The sequence below is a fragment of the Bubalus kerabau genome, chromosome 12, assembly GCF_029407905.1.
Source record: "Bubalus kerabau isolate K-KA32 ecotype Philippines breed swamp buffalo chromosome 12, PCC_UOA_SB_1v2, whole genome shotgun sequence".
NCBI classification, from domain to species: Eukaryota; Metazoa; Chordata; class Mammalia; order Artiodactyla; family Bovidae; genus Bubalus; species Bubalus kerabau.
The window spans coordinates 71,297,689-71,317,528 of record NC_073635.1 but is presented as its reverse complement, the minus strand read 5'-3'; the positions used below and the strand labels follow the sequence as shown (position 1 = coordinate 71,317,528).

The 19,840-nt window shown below is 41.3% G+C and overlaps 1 protein-coding gene across 1 annotated transcript in view; it reads right to left on the bottom strand.

The window, feature by feature from the left end:
• Window positions 1-19,840, bottom strand: part of LOC129624642 (ATP-binding cassette sub-family C member 4-like) — a 182,164-nt gene that overhangs the window by 67,476 nt on the left and 94,848 nt on the right. Inside the window, 1 exon segment of the mRNA XM_055542795.1 lies at window positions 4,613-4,763. Coding sequence (XP_055398770.1) covers window positions 4,613-4,763 — 151 coding nt within the window.

The following is a 19,840-nucleotide window of genomic DNA, read 5'->3' as shown; positions in this document are numbered from 1 at the left end:
GGTCCTACCATCCTATGGAGCTATACAGGTAGAACGTCACAGACACCTGGACACTATTGCTCCCCCAAACACCTCACCAAACTCGACCTCACAGGAAGTTAGCTGCTTCTCTTGATGAGTGAAAATGTATTCTACAGATTTTATGAAACTGAAGATCACTATCCTTTTTGCAAATAACGTTAAGTACCTCAAGTGTTTATTATTAGAAATAAAACATACAAATGCCACACACACACACAAAAAACACCTCCTTTGACTGGATGAACTGAGATTTTTTTCCACTTAGTAGATACAGAGAAGCATGAGACTCAACATATATCTGTTCTTGTCTTGGTTTCTAGAAGGTTAAGTTGGTTTTAATTTGCAATAATTATTCACAGTTGAGTCTCTGATGCAAACATATTATCTCCTTACTTTTTGGCTATTGTTTTTATAACTTTTAAAAAATATATAACAATATATTTTCCTTATTTTTGTTTTAATATTGATGAAATGTGTGCATTAATAAGAGAAAAATTAATTATTTCATTATCTGTGATTACCTGTTTAATAGAATAATTAATCATAAAATGTGTTCCACATTATTCTGTTTTTTTGCTGTACCTTGCAGGATCTGGTTTCCCAACCACGAACTAAAGTGGTGGCCCCCGGAGTGGAAGCACAGAGTCTTAACCACAGGACCACCAGGGATGCCTCTGTTCCCCATTATTCTAAAACTAGGAAGGAGAATGGAGTTATCAAATAAATACATAGTGAACTGATCCCCCTCCTGTGTTCTCCTAAGGGATTATTTTCAGCATCATTTATATGAATAGCTTTGAGAAAGGGGTACACAAACAGTGTGGTTCAGTTCAGTTCAGTCGCTCAGTCATGTCCAACTCTTTGCGACCCCATGAACCACAGCACGCCAGGCCTCCCTGTCCATCACCAACTCCTGGAGTTCACCCAAAATATGTCCACTGAGTCAGTGATGCCATCCAACCATCTTATCCTCTGTCGACCCCTTCTCCTCCTACCCTCAATATTTCCCAGCATCAGGGTCTTTTCAAATGAGTCAGCTCTTCGCATCAGGTGGCCAAAGTATTGGAGTTTCAGCTTCAAAATCAGTCCTACCAATGAACACCCAGGACTGATCTCCTTTAGGACAGACTGGTTGGATCTCCTTGCAGTCCAAGGGACTCTCAAGAGTCTTCTCCAACACCACAGTTCAAAAGCATCAATTCTTCGGCACTCAGCTTTCAAACAGTGTGGTATTACCCCAAATACTGAAAATGACAAAGGGCAGACCTGAAAATAACAGTGCTTATCTTTTCAAAGGGTCTTCCCTGATGGCTTAGATATCAAAGAGTTGACCAACAATGCAGGAGACCTGGGTTCAATCCCTGGGTCAGGAAGACCCTCTGGTGAAGGGAATGGCTATCCACTCCAGTATTCTTGCATGGACAGAGGACCCTGGTGGGCTACAGTCCATGCGGTCTCAAAGAGACAGATATGAGTAGTGACTAACACACATCTTTCCAATTCTTTTAACAACTGCAACTTACTAGAACATGTGAAAGAATATTTTTCAAATATATAACTTCTGACACATATTTCCTGAAGGCTCCTTTCCTTTTCCTAATATTTTCCTTTCCTTGTCACTTCTGGAAACTTTCAGTTCAGTTCAGTTCAGTCACTCAGTCATGTCTGACTCTTTGCAACCCCATGAATTGGAGCACACCAGGCCTGCCTGTCCATCACCAACTCCCGGAGTTCACTCAAACTCACATCCATCGAGTTGGTGATGCCATCCAACCATCTTATCCTCTGTCATCCCCTTCTCCTCCTGCCCCCAATCCCTCCCAGCATCAGAGTGTTTTCCAATCAGTCAACTCTTCACATGAGGTGGCCAAAGTACTGGAGTTTCAGCTTTAGCATGATTCCTGCCAAAGATCACCCAGTACTGATCTCCTTTACAATGGACTGGTTGGGTCTCCTTGAAGTCCAAGGGACTCTAAAGAGTCTTCTCCAACACCACAGTTCAAAAGCATCAATTCATTGGTGCTCAGCTCTCTTCACAGTCTAATTCTCACATCCATACATGACTACAAAAACATAGCCTTGACTAGACGGACCTTTGTTGGCAAAGTAATGTCTCTGCTTTTGAATATGCTATGTAAGTTGGTCATAATTTTCCTTCCAAGGAGTGAATGTCATTTAATTTCATGGCTGCAATCACCATCTGTCATGATTTTGGAGCCCAAAAAAATAAAGTCTGCCACTATTTCCACTCTTTCCGCATCTATTTTCCATGAAGTGATGGGACAAGATGCTATGATCTTAGTTATCTGAATGGTGAGCTTTAAGCCAACTTTTTCACTCTCCTGTTTCACTTTCATCAGGAGACTTTTTAGTTCCTCTTCACTTTCTGCCATAAGGGTGATGTCATCTGCATATCTGAGGTTATTGATATTTCTCCTGGCAATCTTGGTTCCAGCTTGAGCTTCTTCCAGCCCAGTGTTTCTCATGATGTACTCTGCATAGAAGTTCAATAAGCAGGGTGACAATATACAGCCTTGACGTACTCCTTTTCCTATTTGGAACCAGTCTGTTGTTCCATGTCCAGTTCTAACTGTTGCTTCCTGACCTGCATACAGATTTCTCAAGAGGCAAGTCAGGTGGTCTGGTATTCCCATCTCCTTCAGAATTTTCCACAGTTTATTGTGATCCACACAGTCAAAGGCATTGGCATAGTCAATAAAGCAGAAATAGATGTTTTTCTGGAACTCTCTTGCTTTTTTTATGATCCAGCAGATGTTTGCAATTTGACCTCTGGTTCCTCTGCCTTTTCTAAAACCAGCTTGAACATCTGGAAGTTCACGGTTCACGTACTGCTAAAGCCTGGCTTGAAGAATTTTGAGCATTACTTTATTGCGTGTGAGATGAGGGCAATTGTGCGGTAGTTTGAGCATTCTTTGGCATTGCCTTTCTTTGGGATTGGAATGAAAACTGACCTTTTTCCAGTCCTGTGGCCACTGCAGGGTTTTCCAAATTTGCTGGCATATTGAGTGCAGTACTTTCACAGCATCATCTTTGAGGATTTTTAATAGCTCAACTGGAATTCCATCACCTCCACCAACTTTGTTCATAGTGATGCTTACTAAGGCCCACTTGACTTCACATCCCAGGATGTCTGGCTCTAGGTCAGTGATCACACCATCGTGATTATCTTGGTCGTGAAGATCTTTTTTGTACAGTTCTTCTGTGTATTCTTGCCACCTCTTCTTAATATCTTCTGCTTCTGTTAGGTCCATACCATTTCTATCACTTATCAAGCCCATCTTTGCATGAAATGTTCCCTTGGTATCTCTAATTTTCTTGAAGAGATTTCTAGTCTTTCTCATTCTGTTGTTTTCCTCTATTTCTTTGCATTGATTGCTGAGGAAGGCTTTCTTATCTCTCCTTGCTATTCTTTGGAACTCTGCATTCAGATGCTTATATCTTTCCTTTTCTCCTTTGCTTTTCACTTCTCTTCTTTTCACAGCTATTTGTAAGGCCTCCCCAGACAGCCATTTTGTTTTTTTGCATTTCTTTTCCATGTGGATGGTCTTGATCCCTGTCTCCTGTACAATGTCAGGAACCTCCGTCCATAGTTCATCAGGCACTCTATCTATCAGATCTAGTCCCTTAAATCTATTTCTCACTTCCACTGCTTACTCATAAGGGATTTGATTTAGGTCATACCTGAATGGTATAGTGGTTTTCCCTACTTTCTTCAATTTAAGTCTGAATTTGGCAGTAAGGAGTTCATGATCTGAGTCACAGTCAGCTCCCAGTCTTGTTTTTGTTGACGGTATAGAGCTTTTCCATCTTTGGCTGCAAAGAATGTAATCAATCTGATTTAGGTGTTGATCATCTGGTGATGTCCATGTGTAGGGTCTGCCCATCACCAATTCCCAGAGTTTACCCAAACTCATGTCCATTGAGTCAGTGATGCCACCCAACCATCTCATCCTCTGTCATCCCCTTCTCCTCCCACCTTCAATCTTTCCCAGCATCAGGGTCTTTTCCAATGAGTCAGCTATTTGCATCAGATGGCCAAAGTATTGGAGTTTCAGTTTCAACATCAGTCCTTCCCATGAACACTCAGGACTGATCTCCTTTAGGATGGACTCGTTGGATTTCTTCACAGTCCAACGGACTCTCAAGAGTCTTCTCCAACACCACAGTTCAAATCATCAATTATTCAGCGCTCAGCTTTCTTTTGAATAAAAATTCTATATTTTCCCTCTACAATAGTTCCAACATGAAGAAATATGTCCAAGAATAGTATTAATAGAGTGGATACTCCGTGTTAGGAAGTATGCCAAGAATTAGACAGAAACGGTCCCTGTCCTCATGGTGCTCACATCCATCCTCCTTGGGCTAAAATGCAAAGTGCAGCTGACCCGCCGCCAGCTCCATTTGCCTTAAGGGCCAAACCTACTCTCAGGGGCCAGAACATTCAATCACCTAATGTTGGCAGTGAGAAATTCCACAGAACACTCTGCAGAGTTTCAGGGGTCTGGTTAATTGCAGTATGAATGGAAGACAGACTGCACTGCCCTCCCAACCTGAGAGCCCAGGTACTCACTTGTACATTCCAGGCGTTTCACATCTCGTGATGTCTCTAAGAAATACCACCGAAGAAAAAAGAAAATGATGCCAAGGGGAATCACAGGTATAGCAGTCCAAGGAATTGCAGCCACCATCACACCCAGCACACCAATCACAAGTAGAAATATCTGAAATAGCAAAAATACAGAGGCCTTCGTGTCAAGCATACTTTTCAAAGATAAATTTTTATTGATTTGTTAGGATTAAACTCCTTTTCTTGAAACTTGTTGAAACAGCAGGGAATGCTTCCCCTTGCAAAAAAATAAAATTATAGGTGGTCCTCATGATGTTTATTGCATGCACCAAACACTCTGATAAGAACTTTCTAGGTATCAGCTCTTGTGATACACTCAGTAGACCTTTGAGGCAGGAATTATTATTTTTAACAGAGGAGACTATTTGAGGCTCAGAGAGTAGGAGCTGCATCTCAAACTTTCAGGAGTCATCAGGTGTTACTAGAGAAAGGAGTGAGCAGGCATCACAGATGAGGAATCCAGATGCCTCAGCTGTCTATGTAGGGATAAATAATTGGTTAATTATAAATCCAGTGTAACATATCTAGTAACAGTATTATTACATTACAAATGGAGACAGTGAGGCACAATGAGAGGAAAAGCAACTTGATGGAAACCGCAAAGCCTAAGTCACAGAGCTGGGAAGCCCATGTCATGAGCCATTATGACATATTTAAGCTTTCCCCCAACATATTACCACCTTTCTATCATTACACTAAGTATTTAAAATGCCAATTACAAAGGTTAACTATTATAACACCACCAGATTCCATTTACAATGTGTGTACTGTGTGTAAGGCCCTGTGCTGAGTTCCATGAACATTCTCTTAATCATCACATTATCCCCTGAGATGATTTTCTCTTGGGAAGTGATCTTGCTCTAAAAAGACAGTAGGTAGAATCGAAAATGAAATCATTGATTGATGCTGATTTAAGCATCCATCTTTATCAGGAAAAGTATGATACCCTGGAGGACAGTTATTAGGCAATAACAATGCAATCAACATTTAGTGTCTGCCTGCTATGAAAGTGGGGTGAGGTGGTAGGAACTTGCGGATTCACTTGCAGATTCAGTCTGGACCAAGGACTCTAAAGTTTACAATCTCAGGTGTATACAAATCCATGGTCATTTGCACAGGGGGGTGGGGAAACACAGGGAATACTACCTGAATATTTTTAGACAATTTTAAGACTCATGACTGATTTTATAGGCTTGTTTAACAAATAGAAAGAATGGCATGAATGACGTGCAGGCACTAATCACAGTTGATGGAAATTTTGACCAAAAAGGAGCTATGATGAGAAGGTTGAGATGTTAACGCTGGGTATTCTTTACAGATAAGAAATAATAAATTTGGGAGGGTAAGTGGTTGACCTAAAGTTTCCCAGGAAGGTATTGCTTATCCTAGTGAAAGAGAAGAACAGTTTGTGCTCAGGGAGTCCCAGAGCCACAGCTGCAGGCAGGAGGAACAAACAACCAGAACTGTGACTCTGTGGCCAGGTGCCCTTGGGAAGCAAACTGCATGATCTGGATGGAGACCCATGTGCTTTTCCTGTTTCTCCCCGCCTGTGCTGTGGTATCAAAAGAAAACTCAGAGTGAAGAGGATGGAGTTCTGCCAGGATCCAGCATGGGAGATCCCATCCACGACAAGGTCATGCAGAAGAGACCTGACAAGCAAGGCAGACCAGGACTCAAGGGACCCCCTGGACCTGCTTGAGGATCTACCCCAAAACCAGAATCTGTCTTAACATTAATGGGGGGCTATACCCGACCAACTTTCTCTGAAGGAAATCAACTTAGAGCTCTAGTTAATAAGTCTCCTGGGCATAATAGGAGTGTTTCAATTCAAACCCCTCAGATGTCTTTCTAACTTGCCTGACAGGTTTATCCGGACTCTTATAGCTATGCATGTGATTGTTTACAGCCTCCCAGAAAGGCAATGCCAAAGAATGCTCAAACTACTGCACAATTGCACTCATCTCACACGCTAGTAAAGTAACACTCAAAATTCTCCAAGCCAGGCTTCAGCAATATGTGAACCGTGAACTTCCTGATGTTCAAGCTGGTTTTAGAAAAGGCAGAGGAACCAGAGGTCAAATTGCAAACATCTGCTGGATCATGAAAAAAGCAAGAGAGTTACAGAAAAACATCTATTTCTGCTTTATTGACTATGCCAAAGCCTTTGACTGTGTGGATCACAATAAACTGTGGAAAATTCTTAAAGAGATGGGAATACCAGACCACCTGATCTGCCTCTTGAGAAATTTGTATGCAGGTCAGGAAGCAACAGTTAAAACTGGACATGGAACAACAGACTGGTTACAAATAGGAAAAGGAGTACATCAAGGCTGTATATTGTCACCCTGTTTATTTAACTTATATGCAGAGTACATCATGAGAAATGCTGGACTGGAAGAAACACAAGCTGGAATCAAGATTTCCAGGAGAAATATCAATAACTTCAGATATGCAGATGACATCACCCTTATGGCAGAAAGTGAAAAGGAACTAAAAAGCCTCTTGATGAAGGTGAAAGTGGAGAATGAAAAATTTGGCTTAAAGCTCAACATTCAGAAAACGAAGATCATGGCGTCCAGTCCCATCACTTCATGGGAACAGTGGAAACAGTGTCAGACTTTATTTTTCTGGGCTCCAAAATCACTACAGATGGTGACTGAAGCCATGAAATTAAAAGATGCTTACTCCTTGGAAGGAAAGTTATGACCAACCTAGATAGCATATTCAAAAGCAGAGACATTACTTTGCCAACAAAGGTGTGTCTAGTCAAGGCTATGGTTTTTCCTGTGGTCATGTATGGATGTGAGAGTTGGACTGTGAAGAAGGCTGAGCACCAAAGAATTGATGGTTTTGAACTGTGGTGTTGGAGAAGACTCTAGAGAGTCCCTTGGACTGCAAGGAGATCCAACCAGTCCGTTCTGAAGGAGATCAGCCCTGGGATTTCTTTGGAGGGAATGATGCTAAAGCTGAAACTCCAGTACTTTGGCCACCTCATGCGAAGAGTTGACTCATTGGAAAAGACTCTGATCTGGGAGGGATTGTGGGCAGGAGGAGAAGGGGACTACAGAGGATGAGATGGCTAGATGGAATCACTGACTCGATGGATGTGAGTCTCAGTGAACTCCAGGAGTTGGTGATGGACAGGGAGGCCTGGCGTGCTGCGATTCATGGGGTCGCAAAGAGTCGGATACGACTGAGCGACTGATCTGATCTGATCTGAACCATGAGAGGCATAGGAAACTTAAAACATTTTAAAAATATAGAACCTTTCAAGGAGTCAGAAATTATTAGAATGGAACTGGTGAAGGATTTCATTGTTGAGCTAATGCTTGCTGCCAAGTTTACACATCTCCTGCCTTGTGTGCTTGGGAGTATATTAGTTGATATAGTTGGTGTATAGAAAAAATAAGTAGTAGCCTTGGTGTTAAACTTTAGGCCCTTGAGTTAATAAATTCTTTAAATATTTTCCTTGTTATACCCCACTGCATATTTGCCCTATAGAAATGCAACTTTATCTAGTGCTTTCGGGGAGTGGTGCCAAACTTTATAAAAATCACCTTTAGTGAAAATAAGTTTTCTGGTTGACTAACCTTTATCAGAAGAATAATGTTAGCAGGCGTCCTGGCCAGAAGATGATGTAAATCACCTAAAGCCTTTGTATACGATAAGTTTGCAAAAAGAAAGCCTGGTCTCAATAAGGGTCAAGGACTACTGACCCTGCATGACTTTGTATCTTCCATTATCCTCTATGTACAACTGAAAGTATAAAAGCTCCTTTCAAAAATAAAGTTATGGGCCTCACTCACCAAAGCTTGGTCTCCCCGTGTCATTCTTTCTCTTTCTCTCTTTCTCACTCTCTTCTTTTTTCAGGCTGACTACATGGAACACAGAGGCCCTCTGAGTCCACTTTTTTGCCTGGGCTTCTAAGACCCAATCGGGAAGGTGCACTGCATCTTCACCGGGGAGAGGGCGTCCTGCATCCTCACCCAACCGAGAGGGCACCTGCGGCCTCCGTGAACAGAGCAAGTTCCGTGTCAGGAGCTTTATTGGCTTTCTGTGTAAACCAAGGAAGATCAAGACTCTTTCTCTCCCCTTTTACTTTCCTCATTCGCTGATGCCATTCCTCCTGAGTGTATCCCTGGATCCTGCTGGGGCTGGACCCCGGCAGAGTTCTGAAGGAATAAATGCTAATCATAAGTGGAGAAAAATAGGGCTGTCTGACCTCCCTCCTATTAGACCTATTAGAAAACAATTTCTTACAGCCAGTGGCTTGACTGTACATCCTACCAGGCTACAACCTTCATGTTCATGGGAAGGGGTCCTTCCAGCTCCTTCTACGTCTAGCCTTTAGGTCACTTGTCTTGCCATTGTTGTTTGTCCAAAAACAAAACAAAACAAAACAAAAACAAAAAAACTACTAAAACGTCAATTATAAAAAATCCAAATTACTGGTTTTAAGCAAATTTGTATCATTTGATGGACAACATTCATCCATTTCAATAATCTGGGTCTCTCCAGGTGGCTTCCCTGGTGGATCAGTCATTAAAGAATCTGACTGCTATGCAGGAGACCCAGGTTTGATCCCTGGGTCAGGAAGTTCCCCTGGAGAGGGAAATGGCAACCCACTCCAGTATATTTGCCTGGAACATCCCATGGACAGAGGAACCTGGCAGGCTAGAGTCCATGGGGTCAAAAAGAGTCAGACAAGACTGAGCGATTAAACCATTCCAGGTGAGGGCCTTTTATGACTAACCCAGCCTGGAAGGTAACCTGGGAAGCAGAGGTAAGATCAAAATGAAGGGCTCCATGGAAGCTGTGCCAATTCTTTTTCCTTAGGAAGCCATTGAAGACCCATTACTAATGCTCTCAGAAACTCTGAAGTTAGGTTCAGATTTCATGGCCCTAAATTATAAAGCAATTCAAAGAGGATGTCTCTAACAGCTTTATTATACATACACACACACACACACACACACACACACGCACGCACGCACAGCATATTGGTTTCCCAAGTGGCTCAGATGGTAAAGAATCTGCCTGTAATGCAGGAGACCCAGGTTTGATCACTGGGTTTGGAAGATCCCCGGGTTTGGAAGATCCCCTGGAGAAGGGAGTGGAAACCTACTCCAATATTCCTGCCTGGAAAATTCCATGGACAGAGGAGCTTGGCAGGCTACAGTCCATGGGGTCCCAAAGGGTTGGACATGACTGAGCATTTTTACTTTTATATGTATATACATTTGTGAATCTTTTATTGCCAGCCATCTCAAACCCTTTATAGAAGTTTGTAGAAGATGAAAATAGTATCTAAGCAAAGAGCCAACATCTGAAGAAGGAAACAAAATATTCTAGTGTACAATAAACACACAATAAATCCCTTCCTTGAAGCCAACCTCATTTCTTTCTTCTACATTCCCAGGAATTACAAAAAGCCCAATTCAAGCTACACACACAATTCCCCCCAGCTGGTTGGATTCCAGGCCCATCTGATGCACCACATCACCATGGCCAGTGCTTCTGCACCTCTGTCACACTATGGAACAGAGACAGTGATGGAGTATACAGAAAGAAGCATATTGACTCAGAAGCAAGTGACCCAAGTCTTGATACTCCCCAGATAAGGAGAATCATTATTTTTATATATTTCCCATTTGGAGCACACCATTTGGGAAATTCTATCCAAAGTCTATGAATCCACATAAATTAAAAAATTATTAGATGAAATCTTTCACTTGAGAGAAAATGGTGACTTTTCACAATTCAGAAAAATTCTTCAGTTGGCTGAGAATGACAATCTATACCTGGAGGAGAAATTCCATTAGCCCAATATTGTGCTGGAATAGGGCTTCCCTGGTGGCTCAGATGGTAAAGAATTTGCCTGCAATGTGGGAGACCTGCCTTTGATCTGGAGGAGGGCATGACAACCCTCTCTAGTATTCTTGCCTGCAGAATACCCAGAGACAGAGGAACCTGGTGGGCTACAATCCGTGAGGTTGTAAAGAGTTGGACACGACTGAGCGACTAAGCACACAAGCTTAACACTAACCGAGGGTCAGTGTTGAGTCTTCATGTCAGCAGATACAGTAGCTTGTACGTCTCAGGAAGTTTAGAGATCAACTCTGGTTCTCAGATCCCTCCTTCATCACCTCTGTTTCCTTTGATATCACCCAACTCATTTAACTCTGTAAATCAGGATATTATAAAACATTGGTGAGTCTTAGCTATATGATGAGATCTATACAAACCCTGGTCTTCCCTGGTGACTCAGATGGTAAAGAATCTGCCTGCAATGCAGGAAGACCAGGGTTTGATCCCTGGGTCAGGAAGATCCCCCGGAAAAGAGAATGGCACCCCACTCCATTATTCTTGGCTGGAGAATTCCATGGACAGAGGAGGCTGGCATTCTACAGTCCATGAGATTGCAAAGAATCAGACACAACTGAGTGACTAACACATGTACACACACAAGGACAAACCCCAAGACTAAGCTTTTCTAAACCTGGCCTTTGCTTGTGATACATTAATCACATCCTTCATCCCTCATTTGGCTGCCTTGGATCTTTTCACAACCATGTCAGCTCTGGGACCTGGGTATCCTTCAATTCACTCTCAACCGAGAGTCACAGCTAACTCCACTGAAGAGTGAATGGTGGGGTTTGGTTCACAGTTTGCTAACCAGCACAACAGGAAGCTTTAGGGAAACATGGTATATTTCTTCCTTCATGTTTAGTGTATCTCATTGATCAATGGTTTTCTTTCCACTTTTGTCAGGGTTCAACGTTAATACAAATTTAAGTCTGGAGTCCTTTTATTTGATAACTTAACAAGGTACACCTTAAAAAGAAGAGCACTATAAAAGTATATCACAGGGAAATCTACTCAACATTCTATGATAACTTATATGAGGAAAGAATCTTAAAAAGAATGAATATATGTAAATGTATAACTAAATCACTTTGCTGTACATCTGAAATTAACACACCATTGTAAATCAACCATATTCCCCAAAAATTAAAATAATTTTAAAAAAGAAAAAAGTCTTTAAAAAAGCTAAAAGTCAAGGGCTTTAAAATCCATTTTATAAATAAAAGAAAAAAAAACAGCATATTAAAGTATGTAGAAGAATGAAAAAATAGACTCTTAAGAGCCCCTAGGACAGCAAGGAGATCAAAACAGTCAATTCCAAAGGAAATCAACTCTGATTATTCACTGGAAAGATTGGATGCTGAAGCTCCAATACTTTGGCCACCTGATGTGAAGAGCTGACTCACTGGAAAAGACCCTGATGCTGGGCAAGATTGAGGGCAGGAGGAGAAGGGAGCAACTCAGGATGAGATGGTTGGATAGCATCATCAACTCAATGGACGTGAGTTTGAACAAACTCTGGGAGACAGTGAAGGACAGGCAAGCCTGGCATGCTGCAGTCCACGAGGTCACAAAAAGTCAGGCACAACTGATCAACTAAATGACAAAAGACCTGAATGAAAAAGAAAACTAACTTCTAAGTAGAAAAATCAACAAACACAAAGTGTGGTTTTTTGAAATCATCACAAAATGCAAACAAAAAAAAAAGAGAAATTTTACAATTCACACAAATTAAAAGAGGATAACACAAAAGATTTGGCTTCCCTGGTGGCTCAGACTGTAAAGAATCTGCTTGCAATAGGGGAGATGCAGGTTTGATCCCTGGGTTGGGAAGATCTCCTGGAAAAGGAAATGGCAACCTACATCAGTATTCTTGCCTAGAGAATCCCATGGACAGAGGAACCTGACAAGTTACAGTACATGGGGTTACAAAGAGTCAGACATGACTGAAGAACTAACACTTTAGCTTTCATTTTAATACAAAAGATACAATAAGCATTATAAAGAGAATATAATAAGCATTGTGCAGATAAATTTTTAAATTTTAATTTAAAGGACAAATGTCTTTTAAAAATGACATACAAAACTAAAATAATGACATAGAAAATCTGAATAACTGCATATTGATTTAAGAATTTGAATCCTTTTTAAAATTTTTACTTTATTTTATTGTTTTGCCCATACTGTGCAGCTTGTGGGATCTTAGTTTTCCTACCAGCAATCGAACCCAGGCCCACAGCAGTGAAACCACCAAGTCGTGACCACTGGACTACCAGGGAATTCCCTGAATATATAATTTTTAAATTTCTCAAAGAAAAGACTGTAAGTCCAGAGGGCTTCACAAAAACTTTGTGCAGAAAAGCTTTACCAAACTTTTCCAGGGTACTTTTCCAGGGTCCAGCATTATCACAATATAAAAACCAGATAAAGACATTAAAAGAAAGAAAAATTGCAAACCAAACTGTCTTGGAATATTAAACGACATACCAATGAACTGATTCTAGCAATATAAAAAAGATAATATTTCACAATATAACTTGACTGGGCAAGTCCAAAATACTCAGGGTTGCCTGTTACAAAGGACAGGTTGGAACCCTTGGGCAGGAGCTGATACTGTTCTCTACAAGCAGAATTTTTTTTTACTTCAGGGAGGCTTTGTTTCTATTCAAAATCAACTGATTATGGATTTCAATCACATCTACAAAATACCTACAGAGCAACACACAGATCACCTTTTGACCAAATAGCTGAGGAATGTAGTCCGGTCAAGCCGACATTAAACTGACCATTAAAAATGGAAATATTTCCCATGTATTTTCATGAGGATACATAAGAATTGATGCTTTTGAACTGTGGTGTTGGAGAAGACTCTTGAGAGTCCCTTGAACTGCAAGGAGATACAACCAGTCCATCCTAAAGGAAACCAGTCCTGAATATTCATTGGCAGGACTGATGCTGAAGCTGAAACTCCAATACTTTGGCTACTTGATGCAAAGAACTGACTCATTGGAAAAGACCCTGATGCTAGGAAAGACTGAAGGCAGGAGGAGAAGGGGATGACAGAGGATGAGACAGTTGCATAGCATCACCGACTTGATGCACATGAGTTTGAGTAAGCTCTGGGAGTTGGTAATAGACAGGGAAGCCTGGCGTGCTGCAGTCTATGGGGTCACAAAGAGTCAGACATGACTGGGTGACTGAACTGACTGACATACTTCTGTTAACAAAAGTTGACATATTAAGAAAACACGTTGATATTTTAAGAAAAGCAAATTATAGGCCAATATCCTTCATGAACAACAGGTACAAAAATTCTTGACAAACTACATACAGCAATACATTTAAAAAATGCTACATTATGACCAAGTCTTTTCCAGGAATGTTAAGTTTAACTTTCAAATACCAATCACTATAATTCACATTAAAAGAGTAAAGATAAATAATCATATGACCAGCTGAAGAGATGTAGAAGAAATATTTGCTAAAATTCAATACCTATTCTTCATTAAAAAAAAAAAAAAAACTAAAATTCTTGGCAATTGAGGAATTAAAAGAAACATTTTCAATCTGATAACATATACCTACCTAAAAAAATGCAATTAATATTCTTTGTAATAAAAAATTACTGAAAGATTTTGCCCTAAGAATACAAGATTATCTAACCTAACCAATTCTCTTTAACACTAACTGGTCTATGGAGAAGAGTGTGGAGATTCCTTAAAAAACTGGAAATAGAACTTCCTTATGACCCAGAAATCCCACTGCTTGGCATACACACCAAGGAAACCAGAATTGAAAGAGACACGTGTACCCCAATGTTCATTGCAGCACTGTTTATAATAGCCAGGACATGGAAGCAACCTAGATGTCCATCAGCAGATGAATGGATAAGAAAGCTGTGGTACATATACACAATGGACTATTACTCAGCCATTAAAAAGAATACATTTGAATCAGTTCTAATGAGGTGGATGAAACTGGAGCCTATTATACAGTGACATAGGCCAGAAAGAAAAACACCAATGCAGTATACTAGCACATATATATGGAATTTAGAAAGATGGTAACGATAACCCTATATGCAAGACAGCAAAAGAGACACAGATGTATAGAACAGTCTTTTGGACTCTGTGGGAGAGGGCGAGGGTGGGATGATTTGGGAGAATGGCATTGAAACATGTATAATATCATATATGAAACGAGTCGCCAGTCCAAGTTCGATGCATGATACTGGTTGCTTGGGGCTGGTGCACTGGGACGACCCAGAGGGATGGTACGGGGAGGGAGGAGGGAGGGGGGTTCAGGATGGGGAACACGTGTATACCTGTGGTGTATTCATGTTGATGTATGGCAAAACCAATAAAATATTGTAAAGTAATTAACCTCCAAATAAAATAAATAAATTTATATTAAAAAAAACTCTAACTGGAAACTCTAGCCACAAAAAGTCAAGATAAGGAAGTAAAAGTCATAAATATTGGAAATGAAGATACAAAACTGTCATTATTTACAGCTGACATGATTGCATATGGACAAAAAACTATAGAATTAAAAAAAAAAAAATACCACTATTGACTCCAGGCAATGCAAAGTTAATTCACAAATAAATCAACTATATTTCTATATACTAGCAACAAGCAAGTGAATAATGGTATCCGAAACAAGACTTCCCTAGTGGTCCAACTGGTTGAGAATCCACCTACCAATGCAGGGAACACGGGTTCAATCCCTGGTTTGAGAATAATCCACATGTGCAGAGCAGCTAAGCCCATGTGCCATAGTTACTGAGCCCAGGCTCTAGAACCAGACTGCTGCACCTACTGAGCCCATGTGCCACAACTACTGAAACCCATGTACCCTAGAGCCCTGTTCTGCAACAGGAAAAGCTAAATGAGAAGTTCACCCACAGCAACTAGTCACCCCCTCTCACTACAAGTAGAGAAAGCCCATACATAGCAAAGAAGGCCCAGTACATCCAAAATAGATGAATAAATAATTTTAAGAAAACAATCCAAAATACTATGAAAAAGCAAATATTCATGAATAAATTTAACCAGAGAAGTGTAAGATGTCTATAATAAAAATTTCAAAATATTTCTAAAATTAAAGACCTAAATAAGCAGAGAGAGACATATATTAGTAATTGCAGATCCAACATTGTTAAGACTCAGACTTCTCAAATATTCTATAGCTAAAAGGAAATATTAATAAAATTTTCAGGCTTTTATTTAAAAACAAATTGAAAGGCTTCTAAAATTTACACATAAAAGAATCCAGAATGATCAAAGCAACCTTGACAAAGAACCACAAAGTTACACAATTTAAACTGTGGGTTTCATCTCTTATTAAAATGTACAGTAACTAAGAATGCAGTATTGGCATAAGGATCAAAATATTGGCATAAACTGCAACTACTGAGGAACAAAATAAATTATACAGATGCAGATTTCCTTAATCCAATGCATAAAAGTCTTTAGCAAATGTGTCCAGAATAATTGGAAAAAATAAAACTCAACCACTAATTACTCTTTCACATATAAAAATTAGTGCAGGATGCATCAATATCTAAAAAGGTAGAACAAGGGGGCAGTCCTAAGATGGTGGAGGAATAGGACGGGAAGACCACTTTCTCCCCCACAAATTCATCGAAAGAACATTTGAACACTGAGCAAATTCCACAAAACAACTTCTGAATGCTGACAGAGGACATCAGACACCCAGAAATGCAGTCCATTGTCTTCGAAAGGAGGTAGGACAAAATATAAAAGATAAAAAAAAGATGCAAAAGAGATAGGGACAGAGATCCATCCCAGGAAGGGAGTCTTAAAAAACAGAGACGTTTCCAACACCAGAAAGCACGCTCACGGGTGAGTCTGTGGTGAGCCTTGGAACCTCAGAGGGCAACCTAACAGGGAGGAAAAATAAATAAATAATTAAAACCCACAGATTACGTGTGTAACAGCAACTCCCAGCGGAGAAGCAGCCCAGATGCTCACATCCGCCACTAGTAAGCTGGGGCTGAACAGGCAGGAGTGGGCTGATTGCTTAGGGTAAGGACAGGCCCTGAATGCCCCAAGGGCAATCTGAGGGAACTAACTAGAGATAGCAACCCAGAGTGTGGGATAGCTATCCCGAGAAAAGCCCTAACCTAAGACACTGCCAGGCCTGCTCCCAGAACAAAGGACTGAGCAAAGCTAGCTGGCTGCAGACCAGCCCATCCCCTGCTAGAGAAAGGCAGGGGTGGGCAGCCAGAGCCAGAAGGGGGAAATCATGGCCCCAAAGAGGCATTATCTACCAAACTGCAAGAAGGCTTCATTGCTAACCAAGACTTCTTGGGATTCTGGATGGTCGACATCTGCCGGGAGGGTCGCAGACAGAGATCAGCTCCCCAGAAGAGACACACGGCACACCTGAGAAGGCGCACACATTGTACACCCAGAAAACCGAGCGGCAGGGACAGGGGAGGTGATAAGTTGCAGCCTTCAACTGGGGGTGATTGTGCTCACCAAGCACCTGGTCACCTGAGCTGCTTGGACCTGGGAAGGGCACAAAACACAGGCTCAACCAAGTCTTCTCCTTTGTGGAGTATTCGAGAACCTGAATGGCTTAGACTTGAGAAGGGCATGCAACCCAGGCCCACCTCAAACAGTTCCCAGCAGAGAAACCTAGAGCCTGAACAGTGTAGACTGGGAAAGCACACATGCTGTGAGTGGGGACAAACCCAGTGTGGCAGATACACTGTGAGCCCTCCCCACACAGGCCAGTGATATACATTTGCAGGGCTCCTCCCTCCCCACAACAGGACTGAACAAGTGAGCCTAAAATGTGACCACCACCGCCCCCTTGTGTCAAGATGGAAATTAGACACTGAAGAGGCCAGCAAACCGAAGAAGCTAAAATAAACAGAGGCAACTGCTTTGGAAGTGACAGGTGCAATAGATTAAACCCTGCAGCTAGCACCAACTACATAGGAAGGGGCCTATAGATCTTGAGAAGTGTAAGCCAGATCAAGGAACTATATGAAAATGAACTGACCCCACATGGTCCACAATACCACCAGAGAAAGTCCTAGATTGCCGGGAGAAATATAAATAACCTTAGATATGCAGATGACAACACCCTTATGGCAGAAAGTGAAGAGGAACTAAAAAGCCTCTTGATGAAAGTGAAAGTGGAGAGTGAAAAAATTGGCTTAAAGCTCAACATTCAGAAAATGAAGATCATGGCATCAGGTCCCATCACTTCATGGGAAATAGATGGGGAAACAGTGGAAACAGTGTCAGACTTTATTTTTCTGGGCTCCAAAATCGCTGCAGATGGTGACTAAAGCCATAAAATTAAAAGACACTTACTCCTTGGAAGGAAAGTTATGACCAACCTAGATAGCATATTCAAAAGCAGAGACATTACTTTGCCAACAAAGGTCCATCTAGTCAAGGCTATGGTTTTTCCTGTGGTCATGTATGGATGTGAGAATTGGACTGTGAAGAAGGCTGAGTGCCAAAGAATTGATGCTTTTGAACTGTGGTGTTGGAGAAGACTCTTGAGAGTCCCTTGGACTGCAAGAAGATCCAACCAGTCCATTCTGAAGGAGATCAGCCCTGGGATTTCTTTGGAGGGAATGATGCTAAAGCTGAAACTCCAGTACTGTGGCCACCTAATGCGAAGAGTTGACTCATTGGAAAAGACTCTCATGCTGGGAGGGATTGTGGGCAGGAGGAGAAGGGGACGACAGAGGATGAGATGGCTGGGTGGCATCACTGACTCAATGGACGTGAGTCTCAGTGAACTCCGGGAGTTGGTGATGGACAGGGAGGCCTGGCATGCTGCGATTCATGGGGTCGCAAAGAGTCAGACATGACTGAGCGACTGATCTGATCTAATCTGATACTTTTACTATTAGCATTTTTTTAATTTTTTAAATAAAAAAAATTATTTTAAGTCCTCTATTACTCCTTTAATTTTCATTTTTATAACCCACTATTTCTTTGCAAAAAAAAAGACCCTATTTTTAAAGCAAACTTCATATACATATATTTTATAATTTTCGTGACTTTTTTTTCTTTAATATTGTATTTTTGAGAATCTAACCTCTAGTCTAGATTTTTAATCTTTGCTTTTTGGTATTTGTTATCAATTTTGTACCTTCAAGAACCCAATCTTCAGTACCCATTTTTACTTGGGAGAAAGATTACTGGCTGGATTGCTCTCTCCCCCTTTGGACTCTCCTTTTTCTCCACCAGGTCATCTCTATCTCCTCCCTCCCCCTTCTCTTCTCTACCCAACTCTGTGAATCGTTTTGTGTGTTCGGATTGTGAACACTTAGGGAACTGATTACTGGCTGGATCTGTCTCTCTCCTCTTGATTCCCCTCTTTTATCCTCCTGGCCACCTCTGTCTCCTTCCTCCCTCTTCTCTTCTCTGTGTAACTCTGTGAACATCTCTGACGGATCCAGACTGTGGAGAGCACATAGGGAAGTGATTACTGGCTAGCTTGCTCTCACCCCTTTTGATTCCCGCTCTTCTCCTCCTGGTCACCTCTATCTCCCTCCTCCCTCTTCTCTTCTTCGTGTAACTGTATACCTCTCCAAGTGTTCCTCACTGTGGAGAAACTTTTCATCATTAACCTAGATGTTTTATCATTTGTGCTGTATAGATGGAGAAGACTTGAGGCTACTGTAAGAGTAAGACTGAAAACCAGAGGCAAGAGGCTTAAGTCCAAAACCTGAGAACACCAGAGAACTCCTGACTCCAGGGAACATTAATCGATAGGAGCTCATCAAAAACCTCCACACCTACACTGAAATCAAGCACCACCCAAAGGCCAACAAGTTCCAGAGAAAGACATACCACGCAAATTCTCCAGAAACACAGGAACATAGCCCTGAGCTTCAATATACAGACTGCCCAAAGTCACACCAAACCCACTGACATCTCAAAACTCATTACTGGACACTTCACTGCACTCCAGAGAGAAGAAATACAGCTCCACCCACCAGAACACCAACACAAGCTTCCCTAATCAGGAAACCTTGACAAGCCACCCGTCCAACCCCACCCACAGCAAGGAACCACCACAATAAAGAGAACTCCACAAACTGCCAGAATACAGAAAGGTCACCTCAAACACAGCAATATAAACAAAATAAAAAGGCAGAGAAATACCCAGCAGGTAAAGGAACAGGATAAATGCCCACCAAACCAAACAAAAGAGGAAGAGATAGGGAATCTACCTGATAAAGAATTCCGAATAATGATACTGAAAATGACCCAAAATCTTGAAAACAAATGGAGTTACAGATAAATA